This window comes from Bos indicus x Bos taurus, chromosome 10 (genome assembly GCF_003369695.1).
Source record: "Bos indicus x Bos taurus breed Angus x Brahman F1 hybrid chromosome 10, Bos_hybrid_MaternalHap_v2.0, whole genome shotgun sequence".
Classification (NCBI taxonomy): Eukaryota; Metazoa; Chordata; class Mammalia; order Artiodactyla; family Bovidae; genus Bos; species Bos indicus x Bos taurus.
Genome location: NC_040085.1, coordinates 20,846,565 through 20,868,894, shown reverse-complemented (window position 1 = coordinate 20,868,894; position 22,330 = coordinate 20,846,565). Strand labels below are relative to the sequence as shown.

The window sequence follows — 22,330 nt, the reverse complement described above, 5'->3', positions numbered from 1 at the left end:
TAACAATTGGAGGGACTAAGAGGCAGAGGATAGTCATCCTCTTATTGGGATGGAGCATAAGAGGAGATTCTAGGCTACAAGTCATCCTCTATTTCTCAACTTCAGTGATAGTTACTGCAGAGTTTTATATATAAAGATTTAAATGTTGAACATGTTTCCATACATTTCACAATAAGTAAATATCTCTATATATACTGATATTCATTTAACTTGTGTGTTTTTTTTCAAATTTCAAATGTTTATTTCTTTTTTTTTTAATTTTATTTTATTTTTAAACTTTACATAATTGTATTAGTTTTGCCAAATATCAAAATGAATCCGCCACAGGTATACATGTGTTCCCCATCCTGAACCCTCCTCCCTCCTCCCTCCCCATACCATCCCTCTGGGTCATCCCAGTGCACTAGCCCCAACCATCCAGTATCATGCATTGAACCTGGACTGGCAACTTGTTTCTTACATGATATTTTACATGTTTCAATGTCATTCTCCCAAATCTTCCCACCCTCTCCCTCTCCCACAGAGTCCATAAGACTGTTCTATACATCAGTGTCTCTTTTGCTGTCTCGTACACCGGGTTTTTATAATCCAACTACTAAACTAGGACAGTAATTCAGAATTAGACTAAAATAGTAACTATTGATACATAAATGTTTATTTCATTCCCCAGAGTGGCTTCAATTCATATCTGGGTTCTCACTTGTCTTTATAATTATTCAATAATGTGATGGTGTTTTCACAGCTTGCAGACTCATGAAAATCTCCAACACCCCCAACACCTCCAGCACCATCACTGGCTTCATCCTCCTGGGCTTCCCTTGCCCCAGGGAGGGGCAGATTCTCCTCTTTGTGCTCTTCTCTGCTCTCTACCTCCTGACCCTCATGGGCAACGGTTCTATCATCTGTGCTGTGTGCTGGGATCAGAGACTCCACACCCCCATGTACATCCTGCTTGCAAACTTCTCCTTCCTGGAGATCTGGTATGTCACCTCCACTATCCCCAACATGTTGGCCAACTTCCTCTCTGATAACAAGTTCATCTCCTTCTCTGGGTGCCTTCTCCAGTTCTACTTTTTCTTCTCCCTGGGTTCTACAGAATGCTTTTTCTTGGCTATTATGGCATTTGATCGATACCTTGCCATCTGCTGGCCTCTACACTACCCCACTCTCATGACTGGACGTCTCTGTGCCAATCTTGTGATCAGCTGCTGGGTACTTGGTTTCCTCTGGTTCTTGATTCCCATAATCATCATCTCCCAAATGTCATTCTGTGGGTCCAGGATCATTGACCACTTCCTGTGTGACCCAGGTCCCTTGTTGGCCCTCACTTGTACTAGAGTCCCTGTAATAGAGTTAACTAGCTCCACCTTAAGTTCTCTCCTCTTATTTATCCCCTTTCTCTTCACCATGGTGTCCTATGCTCTGGTCCTACAAGCTGTGCTGAAGTTCCCTTCATCTGCTGGACGAAGAAAAGCTTTCTCCACCTGTGGGTCCCATCTGACTGTGGTTTCTCTTTTTTATGGATCAGTAATGGTCATGTATGTGAGCCCAACATCTGAACATGATGCTGGAATGCAGAAGATAGTGACTTTGTTTTATTCTGTAGTTACTCCACTCATTAATCCTGTAATATATAGTCTGAGAAACAAAGATATGAAACATGCTATGAAGAAATTATTAGGAACATAAAAGTAAGGGTTTTGATTTAAAATATTTGGGGGGACAGAAGCTGTTTTTAATTTCTTGGTTAAAAAGAAGACTAACTGACTATAGAACTATAAGACATCTCAAAGATGTACTGCATATCCCCAATTTTGCAAGTGATAGAGCCATAGATTGAAAAACTGAGTTTAGTTTGCTGGGAAATATAATTAAATATAAATTTCCTGCCAATCTAGAAAACCTCTCCACAATGGTGGAAGAGAATAAAGCAGTTTTATTATTTATTATCTGTGGGTGTGAGAGTTGGACCATAAAGAAAGCTGAGAGCAGAGGAATTGATGCTTTTGAACTGTGGTGTTGGAGAAGACGCTTGAGAGTCCCTTGGACTGCAAAGAGATCAAACCAGTCAATCCTAAAGGAAATCAGTCCTGAATATTCATTGGCGGGACTGAAGCTCCAATACTTTGGCCACCTGATGTGAAGAACTGACCCATTGGAAAAGACCCTGATGCTGAGAAAGATTGAAGGCAGGATGAGAAGGGGATGACAGAGGATGAGATGGTTGAAAGGCATCACTGACTCGATGGACATGAGTTTGAATTAGTTCAGGGAATTGCTGATGGACAAGGAAGCCTGGCGTGCTGCAGTCCCTGGGGTCACAAAGAGTCGGACATGACTGAGCAACAGAACTGAACTGACTGATTATTGAATAAGCATTAAAGTAGGAGACTATGGGCATCTCAGGCAACCCACTGAAAAAGGGCAAAGACCAAAAGAAATTTCATCCTTTTGTAGTCAAGCAAATACAACCCATTATATACAGCTTCTCAAGATAAAAAGCTAATCCTCAAAAAGACTTGACCATTTTATCAGACATAATCAATTCATCCTAGACTCACCTAGTAATTGGACTGGCCATCTGTGTTTGCTAACTGGCTTCACACAGGGGAGAAAAGACATTTCTATATAACAGGAGGTAGCTTTCAACTTGGAAATTAGGCCACCAAAGTTAGGCTCCTATCTTCCCACAGGAAATGGAAGATTGGGGCCTTTCTATCTTGATTATTACGTTTCAGAGAGACTTCCCAGGTCCTTGACAAAGACATTCCTAGGTCATAAATCTGGCAAGGTGTTCAAATCCCTTAAAATATAAAACTTTTAAATTTTACATTCATTTCAATGACAGATGAACAAGTACAAGTTTTCTAAACTAAGTGTTCTGAAAACAGGAAGAGGGGAAAGTCTCTTCCTTTATCTTCAGCATGGATACTTACACGTCTTTTTTTTTTGTATTTGCTCTTACAAATTGTACAATCCTAGGGCAAAACTTGTCTCCTATTACTCTTCCAACACCAACAAACTCTTTACTTTTCTGGTAGTGCTTTTATTTCTGTCTTCTAAAACATCTATCATGATAACATCAATTTTAATGTTGTATATATCTTCAAGTCAATATGAAAAATAGCATCAGCACAATAAAAGTGGTAAATATATGAAAAAAAGTACATAGCATATGAAAGGCTTTTAAATATCTAAAAATACAATTCTATTTGGTTCAGAATTAGAGAAGTACAAAGAAAGCTATAATAAATATATCTCTTTTCCCCCAAAATTGACAAAGATCAAAAATAATGTTGAGAAAAACAGCAATCTCTTCCCTTACTGGTAGAACATAAATTGGTACAATATCTATGGAGGACATTTTGCCAAAAAACTATCAGAATTTAAAAGGCATTCCCTGACTCAGCAATTCCACTCTTAGGTATTTATCTGAGGAGTATATTCACAAATAAGAAAAATGACATGTGTACAAGAATATTGACTACTGTTTCTACTAGTAAAAGATTGGAACATTCCAAATTCCCATTAATTAATGACTAATTAAATTATTGTATATACCCCCAACAAAGGTCCATCTAGTCCAGGCTATGGTTTTTCCAATGGCCATGTATAGATGTGAGAGTTGGACTGTGAAGAAAGCTGAGGGCTGAAGAATTGATGCTTTTGAACTGTGGTGTTGGAGAAGACTCTTGAGAGTCCCTTGGACTGCAAGGAGATCCAACCAGTCCATTCTGAAGGAGATCAGCCCTGGGATTGCTTTGGAAGGACTGATGCTAAAGCTGAAACTCCAGTACTTAGGCCATCTCATGCAAAGAGTTGACTCATTGGAAAAGACTCTGATGCTGGGAGGGATTGGGGGCAGGAGGAGAAGGGGACAACACAGGATGAGATGGCTGGATGGCATCACCGACTCATTGGACATGAGTCTGAGAGAACTCCGGGAGTTGGTGATGGACAGGGAGGCCTGATGTGCTGCGATTCATGGGGTCGCAAAGAGTCAGACATGACTGAGCGACTGAACTGAACTGAACTGAGGGTGGAATATACTATATAACTGTTAAAAATTAAGATCTGTACATGTTGATATAAAAGTACCCTCAAAGTTAAAGAAAAAGCGAGATGAAAGAGATCTGTCTTGGGCCATCTTTCATAGGAAGAAAGATTACATAAATATCTACATATTTATGTTCATAAACATGTTGTGTATCTCTGAAAGAAGAAACTAAGAACAGTGATGATTTTGGGAAACAGAATTGGGTATCTAGGGATAGGGAGAGAAGGAAACATTTTCACTGTACATACAAACCTTTGTACATTTAAAATTTTTCCATATGCATGTATTTCATTTAAACACACATTTAAACAACATTTATTATTATCATCTAAAAATAAAATTTAAAACTATTTTACTATGAAATTGGAACAAAGGTAACATTTATTCATAATTCTGTGATTGTTTGAGAAACTAAAAAGAATACTGTTTCTCAGAGGAAAATAAAAAAAAAGAAAACTGACGTCTTCATGTCATCTCACTAAAATTCTTTTGTTCAGCCGGAACAAAGTAAGAAATGTCTTCCTCTTCTGCGGACCTAAGAGAGTAATAAACTATGAAAAAGTGAAAGCAGCTTTTTTAAAATAATTGCTGTATCATCTTCCTCCATAGTCACTTATTCACTAAAACAAACACATTCAATATGTTAGGCACTGAGCTGGAAGGGACAAGCCATATACAGAAGTAAATAAGACACATTTCCTTCTCTTCTGGGGCTCATGAACAAGTAGTAAATGAAGCAAGATGTTCTATAAACAAGGGAATTATAAGTTGCTATAGGAGCAGGTAAAGGAAGGCACAGATAAAAACCCATGATTATGAGAGGTAAGAAATCATGGCAACTTCTGAAAAATGCATATAACCATTCCCAGAGCACTATCTATTTACTAGTATACTACAATATACAGAATAGAAGTATTCCTCAAATAGATGTCCATGTGGCATTTACTACCCATCATGACTTATAATTGGCCAAACTTATTAATATATTAATGAGCATCCTTAATCAAAATAAATACAGCTTCAAGATGTAATATAATTCACAATTCGTCAAACAGATATAGATAGATAGAAAAATGGCTGATTCATGTTGATGTTTGGTAGAAACCAAAGCAATACTATAAAGCAATTAAAATGAAGAAATTATCCTTCAATTAAAAATAAATGAACCAAAAAAGGCCCCCCAAAAAGACAAATAGAAATAAAGAGGCACATCATTGGGATATAGGTATTAAAATATAAAAGTCAGTCTTCAGATGCCATCACAGTAAAAATATTACTGTTATTTATTATTAGTATTTGTTTCCAGGGAACTCAACCTACAAGACCATATCACTTAGAAAGAAAATAGCACTTGCATGCTTAAGTAAATCAATGAGCCAAAAAAGACATATCAACCTACCTCAGATCTTTCATGAGAATGAAGTATTCCAGTGAGTGGCAGATGGCCAAGGGCTGATCATTTTCCATGACAAAGTAGAACTGTGCAGTTGTGCTGGGGGGAAAAAAGTAGAACCAAGTGATGCAACCAGAATAGGAAATGGTCTTGGTTTTCGAAAGCAAATTGTCCTATATGTTGGACTTAAAAGTTGTGAAGTAACTTTAAAAGTCACGATAGCTACACTAGCTAACTCTCAATGTGCCTAAAATGAACTTCCACTTTAGCCATTCAAGTAATGTACAGCCTCAAGCATACCATTCATATCTTCATTTTATAGATGAGGTAACTAAAGCCTAGATTGAATAAGCAAGTTGCCCAAACAGTTGATTAGTGTTGGAACCAGCTATGACTCCAAAAACCATACTATAAATTGTTATGCTATGGCATCTCTTAATGTTAGATTATTATATGTGAACTCCCAAGCTAAGCATTTTGTATACAATCTCTCTTTTAATCCTCATTATATTATATGAGCCATTACTATTTTACATGCTTTACAGAGTAGAAAACTAAGGCCTGGAGAGAATAGGTAATAATTTACCAGTAATACAGTCTAATAGTAACTAGGAAAGCAGGGATTCAACCAGGTCTCTCTGAGTCCAAACTCATATTCATCATCACTATTAATTTGTCATAGCAGACTTACATATATTGTTTAAAAGCAGGAAAAATTCTCCATGTGCCTGTAAAGCTGAAATAATATCCAACTATTATTGTTTGGGTAAATGGTTGATTAAAAGTTTATGAATAAATATAGTATAGCATTGTAAATACAATATGACACGTGCAGAAAAATTAAAATCTGGTCTTTAGAAAAAAAAATACAAAGGGAAGCACTTCAAAATATTTGAAATGGCAATGTTTTGGCAGTAATATGGAGGTTTTGGAGGTCTTTTTTTTGGGGGGGGGGGTTTCCAATTGTATGCTTTATTTTCAAATGTTTCAATACCAAGTACAGATAGTCCCCAACTTACTATTTAACCAGTTTTCAACTTTACAGTTGTGAGAAAGTAATACACATTTGGTAAAAACCATACTTTGAATTTTTACATTTTTCTGGCCTGTTGATAAGTAGTATGATACTCTCTCATGATGCTAGGTTCAGCTCTGAGCCACAGCTTCCAGTCAGTCACCTGATCATGAGGGTAAACACCTATACACTTAAACCACTCAGTACCCATGCAGCCATTCTGTTTATCATTTTCTGTACAGTACTCAATAAATCAACAGTAATATTTATTATGAAAATTCAGCAATTTTATTATGAAATAAGCTTTATGTCAGATGACTTTTGCCCAAAAGTAAGCTAATACGTGTTCTGAGAACATTTAAGGTAAACTAGGCTAAACTATGATATTTGGTAAGTAATGTAATAAACACATTTTTAAGGCTCAAGAGGGAGGATATATATGTATAATTATGGCTGATTTGTGTTGTTGTACTGCAGAAACCAACACAACATTGTAAACCAATTTTCCTCCAGTTAAAAAATTGAAAAATTTTAAAGCATTTATTTACTTATCATATTTTCCATTTTAAAGATTTTATTAGGATGTAAACCTATTTCAGGTCAAGGAAGATATGTAATAATATATTAAGAATACTTTGACTCTCCAGTAAGTTATTTTGTAAATAATAATAATGATAAATCTAGCTCAGCTTCCCAGTTTAAAAGAACTAGCATACCTTAAGGATGCTCATCTATATAAAACCTCAGTAACCATAATGTCCCTTATTTTTTCTAACAAAACTAATGTTTGTAACTTCAAAACTGTGTTTTCTTAATTTTCTCAGAATTAAATTAAGAGACAGCCACTAGGTACCCTGAGGGAATGGGAGCCAGACTTGAAGATTGAAAAGTGAGCCCTTAGTATTAGACAGAAGGGAAAAGACCTGTTAGCCCATCCAGCTTCTCATCAGTCAGTTTCACTGGTACCATGCAGAAGAGGGGAAGTTTCTCAACTTTGATACATCAGCTGATAATGTATAAAGGGAGGTGAAATCATGCTAGCAACATTTCAAACTGAAGACTGTTATCAATCATATTGCATACTTTCTAGTTCTGAATTAATATGTCCCTACAGAGTTGGCAACAGTTTACACTTCACTACTATTTAAATTGGTATTTCTCATAAGTACAAATGAATTTCTAGAATATAGTAAATAGGTCTGCAAAATTTAATACAAATCACAATTTATAACCCTGTTTACTTATAAATAGGGATATATGCATACTTAAGTATATACATATAAACATATTTGAGAAGATATGGAAAATAATTCTAAAGAAATGTCACAAAGTATAAACTGAAGAAGCTTTTGCATTTTACTTCAGTGATAGAGTCATACAAAATATGTTTTGGATCACGAATGGACCTTTATATCTAGGATATAGTTTGTTTCCTATCCCAAGGTCAATGTTCTTTAGAGCTCCAAGTTCTTACTCATTAATAATTGTATAAAATATCTGTGGCATCTTTTTCATATTTTTTCTTCTGAAATATTCATGTTAAATTCCCATGATAAATGAGGACAAGTTTTAATGTTCTTTGCATTTCTCTAATTTTCCAATTTTCATATTCATTCACAATCCAGAGGAGTGGTACATACATAGTAAATATTCAGTGATGGATTTCTGGAAGTCGTATATTCAGTCAGGCATAAGCCACAAAAGATATGCAGCAAAAAGCAGAATTACCTTTACTTGCTAATATGTTACTACAGCTGAAATAATTCCCTAAAACCTTTCTCTATATTTTTGCAATTTTTCTTCTTTTTGTTATCTTCTTTAGGACCCAGCTAAATCATAAGAAAAATTGTATTTTGTTTACAAATGTTTAAAAAGACTAACTGCTTCCAAATAAGACCTTGAGAACCAGAAAAAAAAGGCACATTTGATAAATAAAAGTAAGATGATTATTTTTATAGTTTTTATTATCAATCAAAACTTCAGCTTTGCATAAAAGTTGCCATAATAGTAAATTACAGAAAGTCTATATGCCCTTCATCTGGATTTCAAATTATTAAAATTTTAAAACAATTTCTTACAGTCTCTCCATGTCCTTTTACATCTATTACCCTCTCTGTGTCCATATGTCTCACTGTCAAAATCAAATGAGCCTTTTTGTGTTAGTAAATTGGTGAAAACCTCAAAGTTCTAAAACAGACTTTTGAAAGCAAAGTCAATTCTTAGGAAAAAAATTTTTATTCAAAATTAAATTTCCTTATTTGAAACTGTAAGTAACTGTTTTGTAGTGCAAATAAATAGAAATAAGAACTATTGAATTCTAAATGATAAATGCTTATCAGATTCAACACAAGATTTCTAAGGATTTTTTTTCTACAGAAAAAGGCCATGATGGTCTGGGGAAAAGAGTGATTGCACAGCTTCGTTATTCCCTAAAACCAGTCTCCTCTGTCCGATAGCAAGACAAGCATCTGTCCCCAGCACCCACAATTGACCACAACTTATCAGAAAACCAAAGAACTCCAGCAAGATGAACAGTCTTGGCTTGGGTTTTGTTTGACAGAATTTCCCCTGATCATATGAGAGGTATTCTGACCAGATTTGGTGAGTGACTGATGAACCTGTCGATTGAATCTCTGGCCATCTCTAAGAGACTAAAACTAAGGAAAAGATATTACTTCCTCCATCACTGGGGAAATAAAAGCAACAATGAAGGCACAACGGTCTCCAGAGGAGAAATGGAGAGAACGAGGGAATAACTAGCACAGACCTGTTTCCTGGCACAATCCTCCTAGAGGCAGTAAATGATTCCTCAAGGAGGACGACAAGGTGTGCTTATAATCCATGGATCCCAAAGCACATACATTCACTGAGCCCCATCCAACCTACTTTTTACACCTTCTCTCCCAGCTGGTTACTACAAAGACAACTGCTTCTACTCAGAAGAATCTGCGAAAACCTGAGAAGCTTCAGTTGAGAATCTCTTTCTTACTTCAGAAAAGAAGGTAATTCAGTTCGTAGAGGAGAAAAATATTAAAATATAGCTGGAGAATCTACATCTCTGGGGAAAAAAAGTCTCCTGTTAACTCTGCCAGCTTTACCCAAAACACCTAATATTTACCATATGTCAGATATTGAGAAGTTGCTTCCACCTTGTCAATTTATTATTCCATTCATTAGTCTTCATAACAACCCTCTGGGGAAGGTGTTATCATCTCCATCTGACATTTGAGGAAACTAAGAATCAGAAAATAACTGGCTTATAGAATTTGCCACGACAATGCAATGTTTAAGTGTTGGAATTCAAATCCTGGGCTCTTGTATCCAAATTCAGTACTATTTCTAGCACACCATAATTGCCTGCCACTCATCAGTAGTGGATAAATACACTGCTTTTGGGCTTTTGAAAAAGTTTAAACAATAGGAGATATATACCCTATGTATATTGCTAGGCATTTTAAAACTATTCTTTCTGTAATCTTCAAAATGCCCTCTGTAGTTGTATTCACTTCAACTTAAGAAAAGGACACCAAAGCATAGAGAGGTTAATACTTGGTCTAGCATCCATGGCTATAATGTGGTGGAGGCAGGATTCAGACTCAGATGGTCCAGTTCTGGAAGCTGTGCTTCTGTATGGAGTAGCCTATCCAGGCCAGCAAGGCAAAGGACTGTGCTCACAGGGAATCATCCAGGCTGGCTGCTGAGAGAAGTTAGTGAGGATACCAGGACTCCACTCCACTGTGGAAAACAAAACTCTATTGTTTTCAGGTTTGGAATATATTTCTTCCAAAATATCTTCTATGTATAGATATTGTTAAGGAAGCTTTTATTCTCTTCATTATAATGCATACATTTTCCAAAGTTTCAATAATAACCAAATTTTATAATCAGAAAAATAATTTTGAAAAAGAGAGCAGTTAAAAAAAGTTTATTAAAACTATTTTGTCCCATAGTTTTAATAAAACAATGAAACCAACAGACAAGATTCTTGCCCTCATTTGGCTGGCAAAGATACACAAGTAAAAAAAATAATAATAATTTCAGTTCTAATGAGGTAGATGAAACTGGAGCCTATTATACAGAGTGAAGTAAGCCAGAAAGAAAAACACCAATACAGTATACTAACGCATATATATGGAATTTAGAAAGATGCTAACAATAACCCGGTGTACAAGACAGCAAAAGAGACACTGATGTATAGAACAGTCTTATGGACTCTGTTGCAGAGGGAGAGGGTGGGAAGATTTTGGAGAATGGCATTGAAACATGTATAATATCATGTATGAAACGAGTTGCCAGTCCAGGTTCGAGGCACGATACTAGATGCTTGGGGCTAGTACACTGGGACGACCCAGAGGGATGGTATGGGGAGGGAGGAGGGAGGAGGGTTCAGGATGGGGAACACGTGTATACCTGTGGTGGATTCATGTTGATATTTGGCAAAACTAATACAATTTGTAAAGTTTAAAAATAAAATAAAAGTAAAAAGTAAAAAATAAAATGTAAAAAAAAATAATAATTTCAGATTTTGATAAGTATGAGGAAGAAAATAAATAGGAATTTATGAACAAAAGAATGACAGAGATACTTACATAGGGTGTTCAGAAGAACAGAATAATTAGGCTGGAAAGTGAAAAATGGGCTCCAGATACATTTCCAGGCGAAGAGAACATTTAAAGCAAAGAACCCAGTCAGTAAAGAAGTTGCATATTCCAGGATACAAAGAAGGCCCGTGTAAATGAAGAAGGGGGTATAGGAAAAGACAGATCGGAAAAGGGAGAAGGGAAGAAAATGGTAAAATAGGTGGAAGCCAGATCATTCAGGGGCCCATGTATCATAAAAGGGAGCTTGGATTTTATTCTAGGTTCAGTTATGGAATGTTTTTGCATAAGGAAATTGCATGATCTTATTTACAGTTTTAAAAGGTCAGTCTGTCTGCTGTGTAGAGAATTGATTGTATAGAAGCAAAGGCAGGAAGCAGAGAAATCATTTGGGAGACCTTTGCAGTAATTTAGAGAAATGGTATGGGTAACATGAACTAGGAAGGTGCAGGGGAAAGAGAGAGAAGCAGGTGCATCAGGGCTCAAGGCATATTTTAGAAATAAAGAGAATTATAGCTGAACTGTGTGTGAAGGATAGTAGAAAGAGAGATGTGCTATTAAAACATAATGGAAGTTTTAATTCAGCATTCACTTCAGCAAAGTGAATCAGCTATACATATACATATATCCCCTTTTCTGGATCTCCTTCCCATTTAGGTCACCACAGAGCACTGAGTAGAGTCCCCTGTGCTATACTGTAGGTTCTTATTAGTTGTCTAGCTTATACATATTAGTGTATATATATCAATCTTAATCTCTCAGTTCATCCCAACTCCTCCTTCCCCCTGTTGGTATCCATACATTTGTTTTCTATGTCTGTATCTCTATTTCTGCTTTGCAAATAAGTTCGTTGGTATCATTTTTCTAGATTTCACATAAAATTGATATAATATTTGTTTTTATCTTTCTGATTTACTTCACTATGTGCGACAATCTTTAGATCCATCCATGTGTCTGCAAATGCTACAGTTTTGTTCCTTTTTATGGCTGAGTAATATTCCATTGTACCACATCTTTACCCATTCACCCATCAATGGACATTTAGGTTGCTTCCATGTCCTGGCTATTGTAAATAGTGCAGCAATGAGCATTGAGGGGCAATGTATCTTTTTGAATTATGGTTTTCTCCTAATATATGCCCAAGAGAGGGATTGCTGGGTCATCAGATCATATCAGATCAGATCAGTCACTCAGTCGTGTCCAACTCTTTGCAACCCCATGAATCACAGCATGCCAGGCCTCCCTGTCCACCACCAACTCCCGGAGTTCACTCAGACTCACGTCCATCGAGTCAGTGATGCCATCCAGCCATCTCATCCTCTGTCGTCCCCTTCTCCTCTTGCCCTCAATCCCTCCCAGCATCAGAGTCTTTTCCAATAAGTCAACTCTTCGCATGAGGTGGCCAAAGTATTGGAGTTTCAGCTTTAGCATCATTCCTTCCAAAGAAATCCCAGGGCTGATCTCCTTCAGAATGGACTGGTTGGATCTCCTTGCAGTCCAAGGGACTCTCAAGAGTCTTCTCCAACACCACAGTTCAAAAGCATCAATTCTTCGGCGCTCAGCCTTCTTCACAGTCCAACTCTCACATCCATACATGACCACAGGAAAAACCATAGCCTTGACTAGATGAACCTTTGTTGGCGAAGTAATGTCTCTGCTTTTGAATATGCTATCTAGGTTGGTCATAACTTTCCTTCCAAGGAGTAAGCGTCTTTTAATTTCATGGCTGCAGTCACCATCTGCAGTGATTTTGGAGCCCCCAAAAATAAAGTCTGACACTGTTTCCACTGTTTCCCCATCTATTTCCCATGAAGTGATGGGACCCGGATACCATGATCTTTGTTTTCTGAATGTTGAGCTTTAAGCCTACTTTTTCACTCTCCACTTTCACTTTCATCAAGAGGCTTTTTAGTTCCTCTTCACTTTCTGCCATAAGGGTGGTGTCATCTGCATATCTGAGGTTATTGATATTTCTCCCGGCAATCTTGATTCCAGTTTGTGTTTCTTCCAGTCCAGCGTTTCTCATCATGTACTCTGCATATAAGTTAAATAAACAGGGTGACAATACACAGCCTTGACGTACTCCTTTTCCTATTTGGAACCAGTCTGTTGTTCCATGGCCAGTTCTAATTGTTGCTTCCTGACCTGCATACAAATTTCTCAAGAGGCAGGTCAGGTGGTCTGGTATTCCCATCTCTTTCAGAATGTTCCACAGTTTATTGTTATCCACACAGTCAAAGGCTTTGGCATAGTCAATAAAGCAGAAATAGATGCTTTTCTGGAACTCTCTTGCTTTTTCCATGACCCAGCGGATGTTGGCAATTTGATCTCTGGTTCCTCTGCCTTTTCTAAAAGCAGCTTGAACATCAGGAAGTTCACGGTTCACATATTGCTGAAGCCTGGCTTGGAGAATTTTGAGCATTACTTTACCAGTGTGTGAGACGAGTGCAATTGTGCAGTAGTTTGAGCATTCTTTGGCATTGCCTTTCTTTGAGATTGGAATGAAAACTGACCTTTTCCAGTCCTGTGGCCATTGCTGAGTTTTCCAAATTTGTTGGCATATTGAGTGCAACACTTTCACAGCATCATCTTTCAGGATTTGGAATAGCTCAACTGGAATTCTATCACCTCCACTAGCTTTGTTCGTAGTGATGCTTTCTAAGGCCCACTTGACTTCACATTCCAGGATGTCTGGCCCTAGGTCAGTGATCACACCATCGTGATTATCTGGGTCATGAAGATCTTTTTTGTACAGTTCTTCTGTGTATTCTTGCCATCTCTTCTTCGTATCTTCTGCTTCTGTTAGGTCCATACCATTTCTGTCCTTTATTGTGCTCATCTTTGCATACAGTAGCTCTAATTTTAGTTTTTAAGGAATTTCCATACTGTTCTTGATAGTGACTGTATCAATTTACATTCCCACCAACAGTGTAAGAGGGTTCCCTTTTCTCCACACCTTCTCCAGAATTTATTGTTTGTAGATTTTTTTGATGATGATCATTCTGACTGGTGTAAGGGGATACCCCATTATAGTTTTGATTTGAATTTCTGTAATAGTGAGCAATGTTGAGCATTTTTCATGTGTTGGTTGGCCATATGCATGTCCTCTTTGGAAATTTCTGTTTAAGTCTTCTCCCCATGTTTTGATTGGGTTGTATGTTTTTTGAAATTGAGCTGCATGAGCTGACAGATAAATTTACAAGCTGAGCAAAAGCACATAGAATCTGGAACTCATAATGCAGTCATCTTCTCCCCCTCCCAATCTCACTCTAGCTGAAGCCAGCAAGGCACTGTGGTACTGCACAGTAAGATAGAAATGGACAGAATCATGGGAATTCTTATTGAACACATGAGTACCCCTTGACCTGAGAAGCAAGTAATATTGATTCTGACCCAGAAGAACGGGTTCCAAAGTGCTGTGTTCCCCAGCATAGCACTGCATTCTTATCACAGAGAATAGACAGAACTATTTCAACATGGTCTTATTATTGATATATTAATTTTATCATTCAAGAAATCTGTTTAGATGGCCTCTTTCTTGGTTCTATTTTTTCAGGAAATTTTCCCCATGAAAATTGATTAATTTACTTATGAAATTGTCAGATAATGGTACTAGAGAGAAGGAATCAACAAGTTAGGTTGGAAGATAGCCGAATGTCAATTTTTAAATGACATCAAAAGTCACACGTTTTCCTGCTTCAAAATCACATGATCCAACAAAGTACCTGCCTACAAGCAGCTGCATTAGGTGACAACTCAAGGAGTACATAGGAAATGCAGTTTTCCACTCATAAGGAAATTACAGAAACCCTTCTAAATGCAAGATCATGTACGTCCCCAGTCATCACCGTGACACTACTGTTTGACATACTAATAACTTCAGCCTGCCCTTAAGAACGTGTTTGCCAAGAAGAACAATAACTCGATATATTACACATTGCATTCTCCTACTGGGATAAGCTACATGAGGTATGGGTTTTAATCTCTTGTGTTCATTGCTGTATCCCCAGTATCTAAAAGTAAACACTCAATTATAATGAATTAATAACAAGTAAATAAATCTCAGTTTCATGTTGGGACAAAGAAAATGAAGCTCCTCTGCTATTCCAGGGATATTCAGTAATTATGACCTTTCACAGCTCACAGACCCATGAAAATCTCCAACACCTTCAACAATTCCAGCACCATCACTGGCTTCATCCTCCTGGGCTTCCCTTGCCCCAGGGAGGGGCAGATTCTCCTCTTTGTGCTCTTCTCTGCTCTCTACCTCCTGACCCTCATGGGCAACGGTTCTATCATCTGTGCTGTGTGCTGGGATCAGAGACTCCACACTCCCATGTACATCCTGCTCGCAAACTTCTCCTTCCTGGAGATCTGGTATGTCACCTCCACTGTCCCCAACATGTTGGCCAACTTCCTCTCTGACAACAAGCTCATCTCCTTCTCTGGGTGCTTTCTCCAGTTCTACTTTTTCTTCTCCCTGGGTTCTACAGAATGCTTTTTCTTGGCTATTATGGCATTTGATCGATACCTTGCCATCTGCTGGCCTCTACACTACCCCACTCTCATGACTGGACGTCTCTGCACCAATCTTGTGATCAGCTGTTGGGTACTTGGTTTCCTCTGGTTCCCAGTCCCAATCATCATCATTTCCCAAATGTCCTTCTGTGGATCCAGGATTATTGACCATTTCCTGTGTGACCCAGGTCCTCTTCTAGCACTCACCTGTGCTAGAACCTCAGTAATGGAATTTTTTTGGGCAATCATAAGTTCTCTCCTCTTATTTATTCCTTTTCTCTGCATCATGGGGTCCTATGCTCTGGTCTTGAGAGCTGTATTGAAAGTCCCTTCAGCAGCTGGACAAAGGAAAGCTTTCTCCACCTGTGGGTCTCATCTGGCTGTGGTCTCACTCTTCTATGGTTCAGTGATGGTCATGTATTTGAGCCCCACATCTGAGCATGATGCTGGAATACAGAAGCTTGTGACTCTGTTTTATTCTGTGGGAACCCCACTCATTAATCCTGTGATCTACAGTCTGAGGAACAAAGATATAAAATATGCCCTGCATAAATTTCTGGAAATACAAAAATAAGAAACGTGGTCAAAAAACAAAAGATGAAATCTTCAGGCAACTGGGCTATCTTTATACTTTTCCAGGTTAAAAAGTCTTAAGTAAATAGCTAGTACCAACTCAATGTACATCAGTCTGAGTAAACTCTGGGAGTTGGTGATAGATAGGGAGGCCTGGAGTGCTGCAGTCCATAGGGTTGCAAAGAGTCAGACATGACTGAGTGACTGAACTGAACTGAACACTTCGAGAATTGTTCGTCCTATTATTGAACCTATTCATCATGGCTATTTGTACTTTTCCCAAAATTTTTAGGACAAAGGACTCAGAGACTTTATCCAACTCCCTCATTCTGCAGATTAAAAAGCTGAAGAATGGAAAATTTGAGTGATTTGCTCTGGTAATAACATTAAAATGCTTAGAAAAATCTTTATACTTATTATTCTACTCATAAAGAGAGAAATACATAATAAACTATAAGAGAGTATTGGAGGGTTTGGCCAATGATGTACAGCCATCAAATATTCTTTCATCTAAGAGGGGAAAACATATATTACTGATAAAAGTCTAAACTGGTACAACTTCTACTTAGGACATTGCAAACAATTTCAGAAAATGTAAAATTCACATACCCATTATCCCAGCAATTGCACTCACTCCTAGATACTCAATCTACACATATAATCATACAAATGTGAAAAATGCATTTTTATAAACCACTCAAATGCCTATTTATTGAGACATATTTCAATATGTATCGGAGAAGGCAATGGCACCCCACTCCAGTACTCTTGCCTGGAAAATCCATGGACGGAGGAGCCTGGTAGGCTACAGTCCATGGGGTCGCTAAGAGTTGGACACGACTGAATGACTTCACTTTCACTTTTTACTTTCATGCATTGGAGAAGGAAATGGCAGCCCACTCCAGTATTCTTGCCTGGAGAATCCCAGGGACAGAGGAGCCTAATGGGCTGCTGTCTATGGGGTCGCACAGAGTCGGACACGACTGAAGCGACTTAGCATCAATATGTATGACATTCATGCAATGGAATACGATGTAGCATTTCTTAAATGAGAGAATTTTAGATATACAGATATGGAAATACCTCCAATTTATATTTGCTATTAAGTGAATAAATGATGCATAGCATGTAGGTTGTCATTTACTGATGAGATTATAAATTTGTCCTCATGGTTTTAAAAAAAAGGAATATCTTTCATAAGATAAATAAGAAACCTAACCATGGTTTCATTTGGCAAGAGGATGTCTTAAATTCAAGAGAAGGAAAAAAGACTTATTTTCACTCTTTGGTATCTTTGAAACAAAATTTTATAGGTAATAATGATAGCTCTACTGGTAAGTTTTCTGAGAACTGGAGCCTAAGAAACAGTCACCCACAATTCCTGGGTTTTGGGGAATCTATGGCAAGGCACAGGCTGTCTCCGATGCAAACAAAGGAGCCAGAACCCAAAAACCCACAAACATCATTTCATTCAGACTTCTAGGTTCTGGAAGGAAAATATGGGAAATTATTTTGTTCTCTGAAGATGTTTTTCAATTTCAAAATTGGGAAAGGAGCACATCAAGGCTGTTTATTGTCACCCTGCTTATATAACTTATGCACAGAGTACATCATGCAAAATGCCAGGCTGGATGAAGCACAAGCTGGAATCAAGATTGCCCGGAGAAATATCAATAACCTCAGATATGCAGATAACACCACCCTTATGGCAGAAAGCAAAGAAGAGCTAAAGAGCCTCTTGATGAAAGTGAAAGACAGCAGTGAAATAGATTACTTAAAACTCAACATTCAGAAAAAGAAGATCATGGCATCTGGTCCCATCACTTTATGGCAAATAGATAGGGAAACAAAGGAAATAGTGACAGACTTTATTTTGGGGGCTCCAAAATCACTGTAGATGGTGACTGCAGCCCATGAAATTAAAAGAAACTTTCTCCTTGGAAGAAAAACTATGCCAAACCTAGCTGCATATTATAAAGCAGAGACATTACTTCACCAACAAAGATCCATCTAGTCAAGGCTACGGTTTTCCTAGTTGTCATGTATGGAAGTGAGAGTTGGACCATAAGGAAGGCTGAGAGAAAAAGAATTGATTCTTTTGAACTGTGGTGTTGGAGAAGATTCTTGAGAGTCCCTTGGACTGCACGGAGATCAAACCATTCAATTCAAAAGGAAATAAATCCTGAATATTCATTGGAAGGACTGATGCTGCAGCTGAAGCTCCAATACTTTGGCCACCTGATGCAAAGAACTGACTCATTGGAAAAGACCCTGATGCTGGGAAGGATTGAAGGCGGGAGGAGAAGAGGATGACAGAGGATGAGATGGTTGGATGGCATCACTGACTCAATGGACATGAGCCTGAGCAAGCTCCGGGACATGGTGATGGACAGGAAAGCCGGGCGTGCTGCAGTCCATGGGGTCGCAGAGTCGGACACAACTGAGCAGCTGAAAAACAACAACTGAAGATGTGTGGGAGGAAATAAAGTTTAAGTGTTTTTTCAAGTGTTCACCTAGTTCCACCAGGTGGCACTAACGGTAAAGAACCCACCTGCCAATGTAGGAGACCTGGGAGACTTGCATTCAATCCCTGGGTGTGGAAGATCCTCTGGAGGAGGGCATGACAACTCACTCCAGTATTCTTGCCTGGAGAATCCCATGGACAGAGGAATCTGTCCCTAGTGGGTACAGTTCAGTTCAGTTCAGTTCAGTTGCTCAGTCGAGTCTGACTCTTTGCGACCCCATGAATTGCAGCACACCAGGCCTCTCTGTCCATCACCAACTCCCAGAGTTCACTCAGACTCACGTCCATCGAGTCAGTGATGCCATCCAGCCATCTCATCCTCTGTCGTCCCCTTCTCCTCCTGCCCCCAATCTCTCCCAGCATCAGTCTTTTCCAATGAGTCAACTCTTTACATGAGGTGGCCAAAGTATTGGAGTTTCAGCTTTAGCATCATTCCTTCCAAAGAAATCCCAGGGCTGATCTCCTTCAGAATAGACTGGTTGGATCTCCTTGCAGTCCAAGGGACTTTCAAGAGTCTTCTCCAACACCACAGTTCAAAAGCATCAATTCTTCGGCACTCAGCTTTCTTCACAGTCCAACTCTCACATCCATACATGACCACAGGAAAAACCATGGCCTTGACTAGATGAACCTTTGTTGGCAAAGTAATGTCTCTGCTTTTGAATATGCTATCTAGGTTGGTCATAACTTTCCTTCCAAGGAGTAAGCGTCTTTTAATTTCATGGCTGCAGTCACCATCTGCAGTGATATTGGAGCCCAAAAAAATAAAGTCTGACACTGTTTCCACTGTTTCCCCATCTATTTCCCATGAAGTGATGGGACCAGATGCCATGATCTTCGTTTTCTGAATGTTGAGCTTTAAGCCAACTTTTTCACTCTCCACTTTCACTTTCATCAAGAGGCTTTTGAGTTCCTCTTCACTTTCTGCCATAAGGGTGGTGTCATCTGCATATCTGAGGTTATTGATATTTCTCCTGGCAATCTTGATTCCAGCTCGTGCTTTTTGCAGCCCAGCATTTCTCATGATGAATGCCAAAGAATGCTCAAACTACCGCACAATTGCACTCTTCTCACACGCTAGTAAAGTAATGCTCAAAATTCTCCAAGCCAGGCTTCAGCAATATATGAACTGTGAACTTCCAGATGTTCAAGCTGCTTTTAGAAAAGGCAGAGGAAACAGAGATCAAATTGCTAACATCCGCTGGATCATGGAAAAAGCAAGAGAGTTCCAGAGAAACATCTATTTCTGCTTTACTGACTATGCCAAAGCCTTTGACTGTGTGGGTCACAATAAACTGTGGAACATTCTGAAAGAGATGGGAATACCAGATGACCTGACCCGCCTCTTGAGAAACCTATATCCAGGTCAGGAAGCAAGAGTTAGAACTGGCCATGGAACAACAGACTGGTTCCAAATAGGAAAAGGAGTACATCAAGGCTGTGTATTGTCACCCTGCTTATTTAACTTATATGCAGAGAACATCATGAGAAACACTGGGCTGGGTACAGTTCACAGGGTCGCAGAGTCAGACACAACTGAAACGACTTAGCATGCATGTAAAGTGTTAATTGGTCTAGTGTCAGGGCTATTATATTTACATTCCTTATTATTCACTAGTTCATTAAAAGCATTTAGTGAATACTTGTAATATATCAAGTATGTATCTAGGAAATGAATCAGATAAGTCAGTAAACCACATTTCAGTCCCTCATGGACAGTCTAGGATGAGAAAAAATTAAACTGTGAGATGTGCTATGACCAAGAAGAAGATTTGTTGTTACAGGGTCAACTGGGGAACGGTATATGCAAACAGTGGAGAGGTAAGTGGTGAGAGAGCAGGAGAATGAAGTATTTCACACAGATAACTATGGCTCAAAGACTACAGGGGAAAGGTAAAGATCAGGTGTGTCCCTGATAGACATTCATAGAAAGGGTCTCTGAGCCTCTTAAAGAAAACCTGTCTCATGGTTTACAGTTTATTTGCTACTACAAGCAAAAGATTTCTAACTGTATTATATGACAAAATAATTATTTTATTATATAAATATGATATAATAATAGTGTATTATATGATTTCCCTGAGGGTAGGAAGCAAGAAAACTGAAAATTGCTTCAGCTCTTTGCACAGCAGCTTACATTCAGCATTTTATCTCAAATGCATTTGTAACATAGTAATTGTTTGATAATAAATATCCTGATTTCCTTTCTTATTTACATAATACTTGTTTATTTTAAACATTTATTTTTTTAATTTATTTTTTAATTGAATAATTTCTTTATGGAATTTTGTTGTTTTCTGTCAAACCTCAGCATGAATCAGCCATAGGTATACATATATCCTCTCCCTTTTGAACCTCCCTCCCACCTCCTGCCCCATCTCACCTCTAGGTTAATACAGAGCCCCTGTTTGAGTTTCCTGAGCCATACAGCAAATTCCCATTGGCTATCTATTTTACTTATGGTAATATAAGTTTCCATGTTAACTTTTTCCATGCATCTCACCCTCTCCTCCCCTCTCCCCATGTTCATAAGTCTATTCCCTATGTCTATTTCTCCACTACTCTCCTGTAAATAAATTCTTCAGTACCATTTTTCTAGATTCTGTATATATGTGTTAGAATACGGTGTTTATCTTTCTCTTTCTGACTCACTTCACTCTGCATAATAGGTTCTAAGTTCATCCACCTCATCAGAACTGACTCAAATGTGTTCCTTTTTATGGCTGAGTAATATTCCATTGTGTGTATGTACCACAACTTCTTCATCCATTCATCTGTCAGTGGACATCTAGGTTGCTTCCATGTTCTAGCTATTGTTAATAGTGCTACAACGAGCAGCACTGTTTACTGCACATGGGATACATGTGTCTTTTTCAATTTTAGTTTCCTTAGGATATATGCCTAGGAGTAGGATTGCTGGGTCATATGGTGGTTTTATTTCTAGTTTTTAAAGGAATCTCCATACTGTCTTCCATAGTGGCTGTATCAATTTAAATTCCCACCAACAGTGCAAGAGCGTTCCCTTTTCTCCACATCCTCTCCAGCATTTATGGCATTTTAAACTCTTTTTAAATAGTGAAGTATAAATATATTCCAGTCACCTAAATTCCACTGTTCAGAGTTCCATATCATTAAATTTTAGTTATTCATCTCTTTAGATGTGTTTATGTGCATATGTATAATATATATAAAGTATATAATTTACATTAATGCATATGATTTATATACATATGATTGTACACATACACACATATAATTTTACATATATGGTCGTAACAGACAAGTTGTCTCTCTGTGCAGCATCTTCATTTTTTTTTAATTTTTTAAAGTTTATTTATTTATTTTAATTGGAGGCTAATTACTTTACAAAACTGTAGAGGTTTTTGCTGTGTATTGACACGGATCAGCCATGGGCGTACGTGGGTGTACATGGGAGTACATGTACTTGTTCTTTTCCTCTCTTGTTACCTTTATTCTTTCCCCACTTCTCTCCACAATTACCTCACACTCTAGTTAAATAATCAGTATGAATAATCTAATGTGTATCCTTCCACATTAATCTTAGTGCACATGTAATTGTATGCTTATACACACATTCACACAACTCTTTGTGGCCCCATGGACTGTAGTCTCCCAGGCTCCTCTGTCCATG

General features: G+C 38.1%; 2 protein-coding genes across 2 annotated transcripts; both read left to right on the top strand.

The window, feature by feature from the left end:
- Positions 1-753: 753 nt before the first annotated feature.
- LOC113899425 (olfactory receptor 11G2-like) lies at positions 754-1,689 on the top strand. Its single transcript, XM_027552786.1, has one exon. It carries the CDS (start codon positions 754-756, stop codon positions 1,687-1,689), a length of 936 nt encoding a protein of 311 aa, XP_027408587.1.
- A 13,512-nt stretch (positions 1,690-15,201) lies between these two features.
- Positions 15,202-16,155, top strand: LOC113899424 (olfactory receptor 11G2-like). The gene has a single exon (XM_027552785.1). It carries the CDS (start codon positions 15,214-15,216, stop codon positions 16,153-16,155), a length of 942 nt encoding a protein of 313 aa, XP_027408586.1. The 5' UTR covers positions 15,202-15,213.
- The last annotated feature ends 6,175 nt before the right edge of the window (positions 16,156-22,330 follow it).

Excerpts from the sequence above, each read along its gene's own strand:
- LOC113899425 (XM_027552786.1), top strand. The coding sequence starts at position 754 with ATGAAAATCTCCAACACCCCCAACACCTCCAGCACCATCACTGGCTTC.
- LOC113899424 (XM_027552785.1), top strand. The coding sequence starts at position 15,214 with ATGAAAATCTCCAACACCTTCAACAATTCCAGCACCATCACTGGCTTC.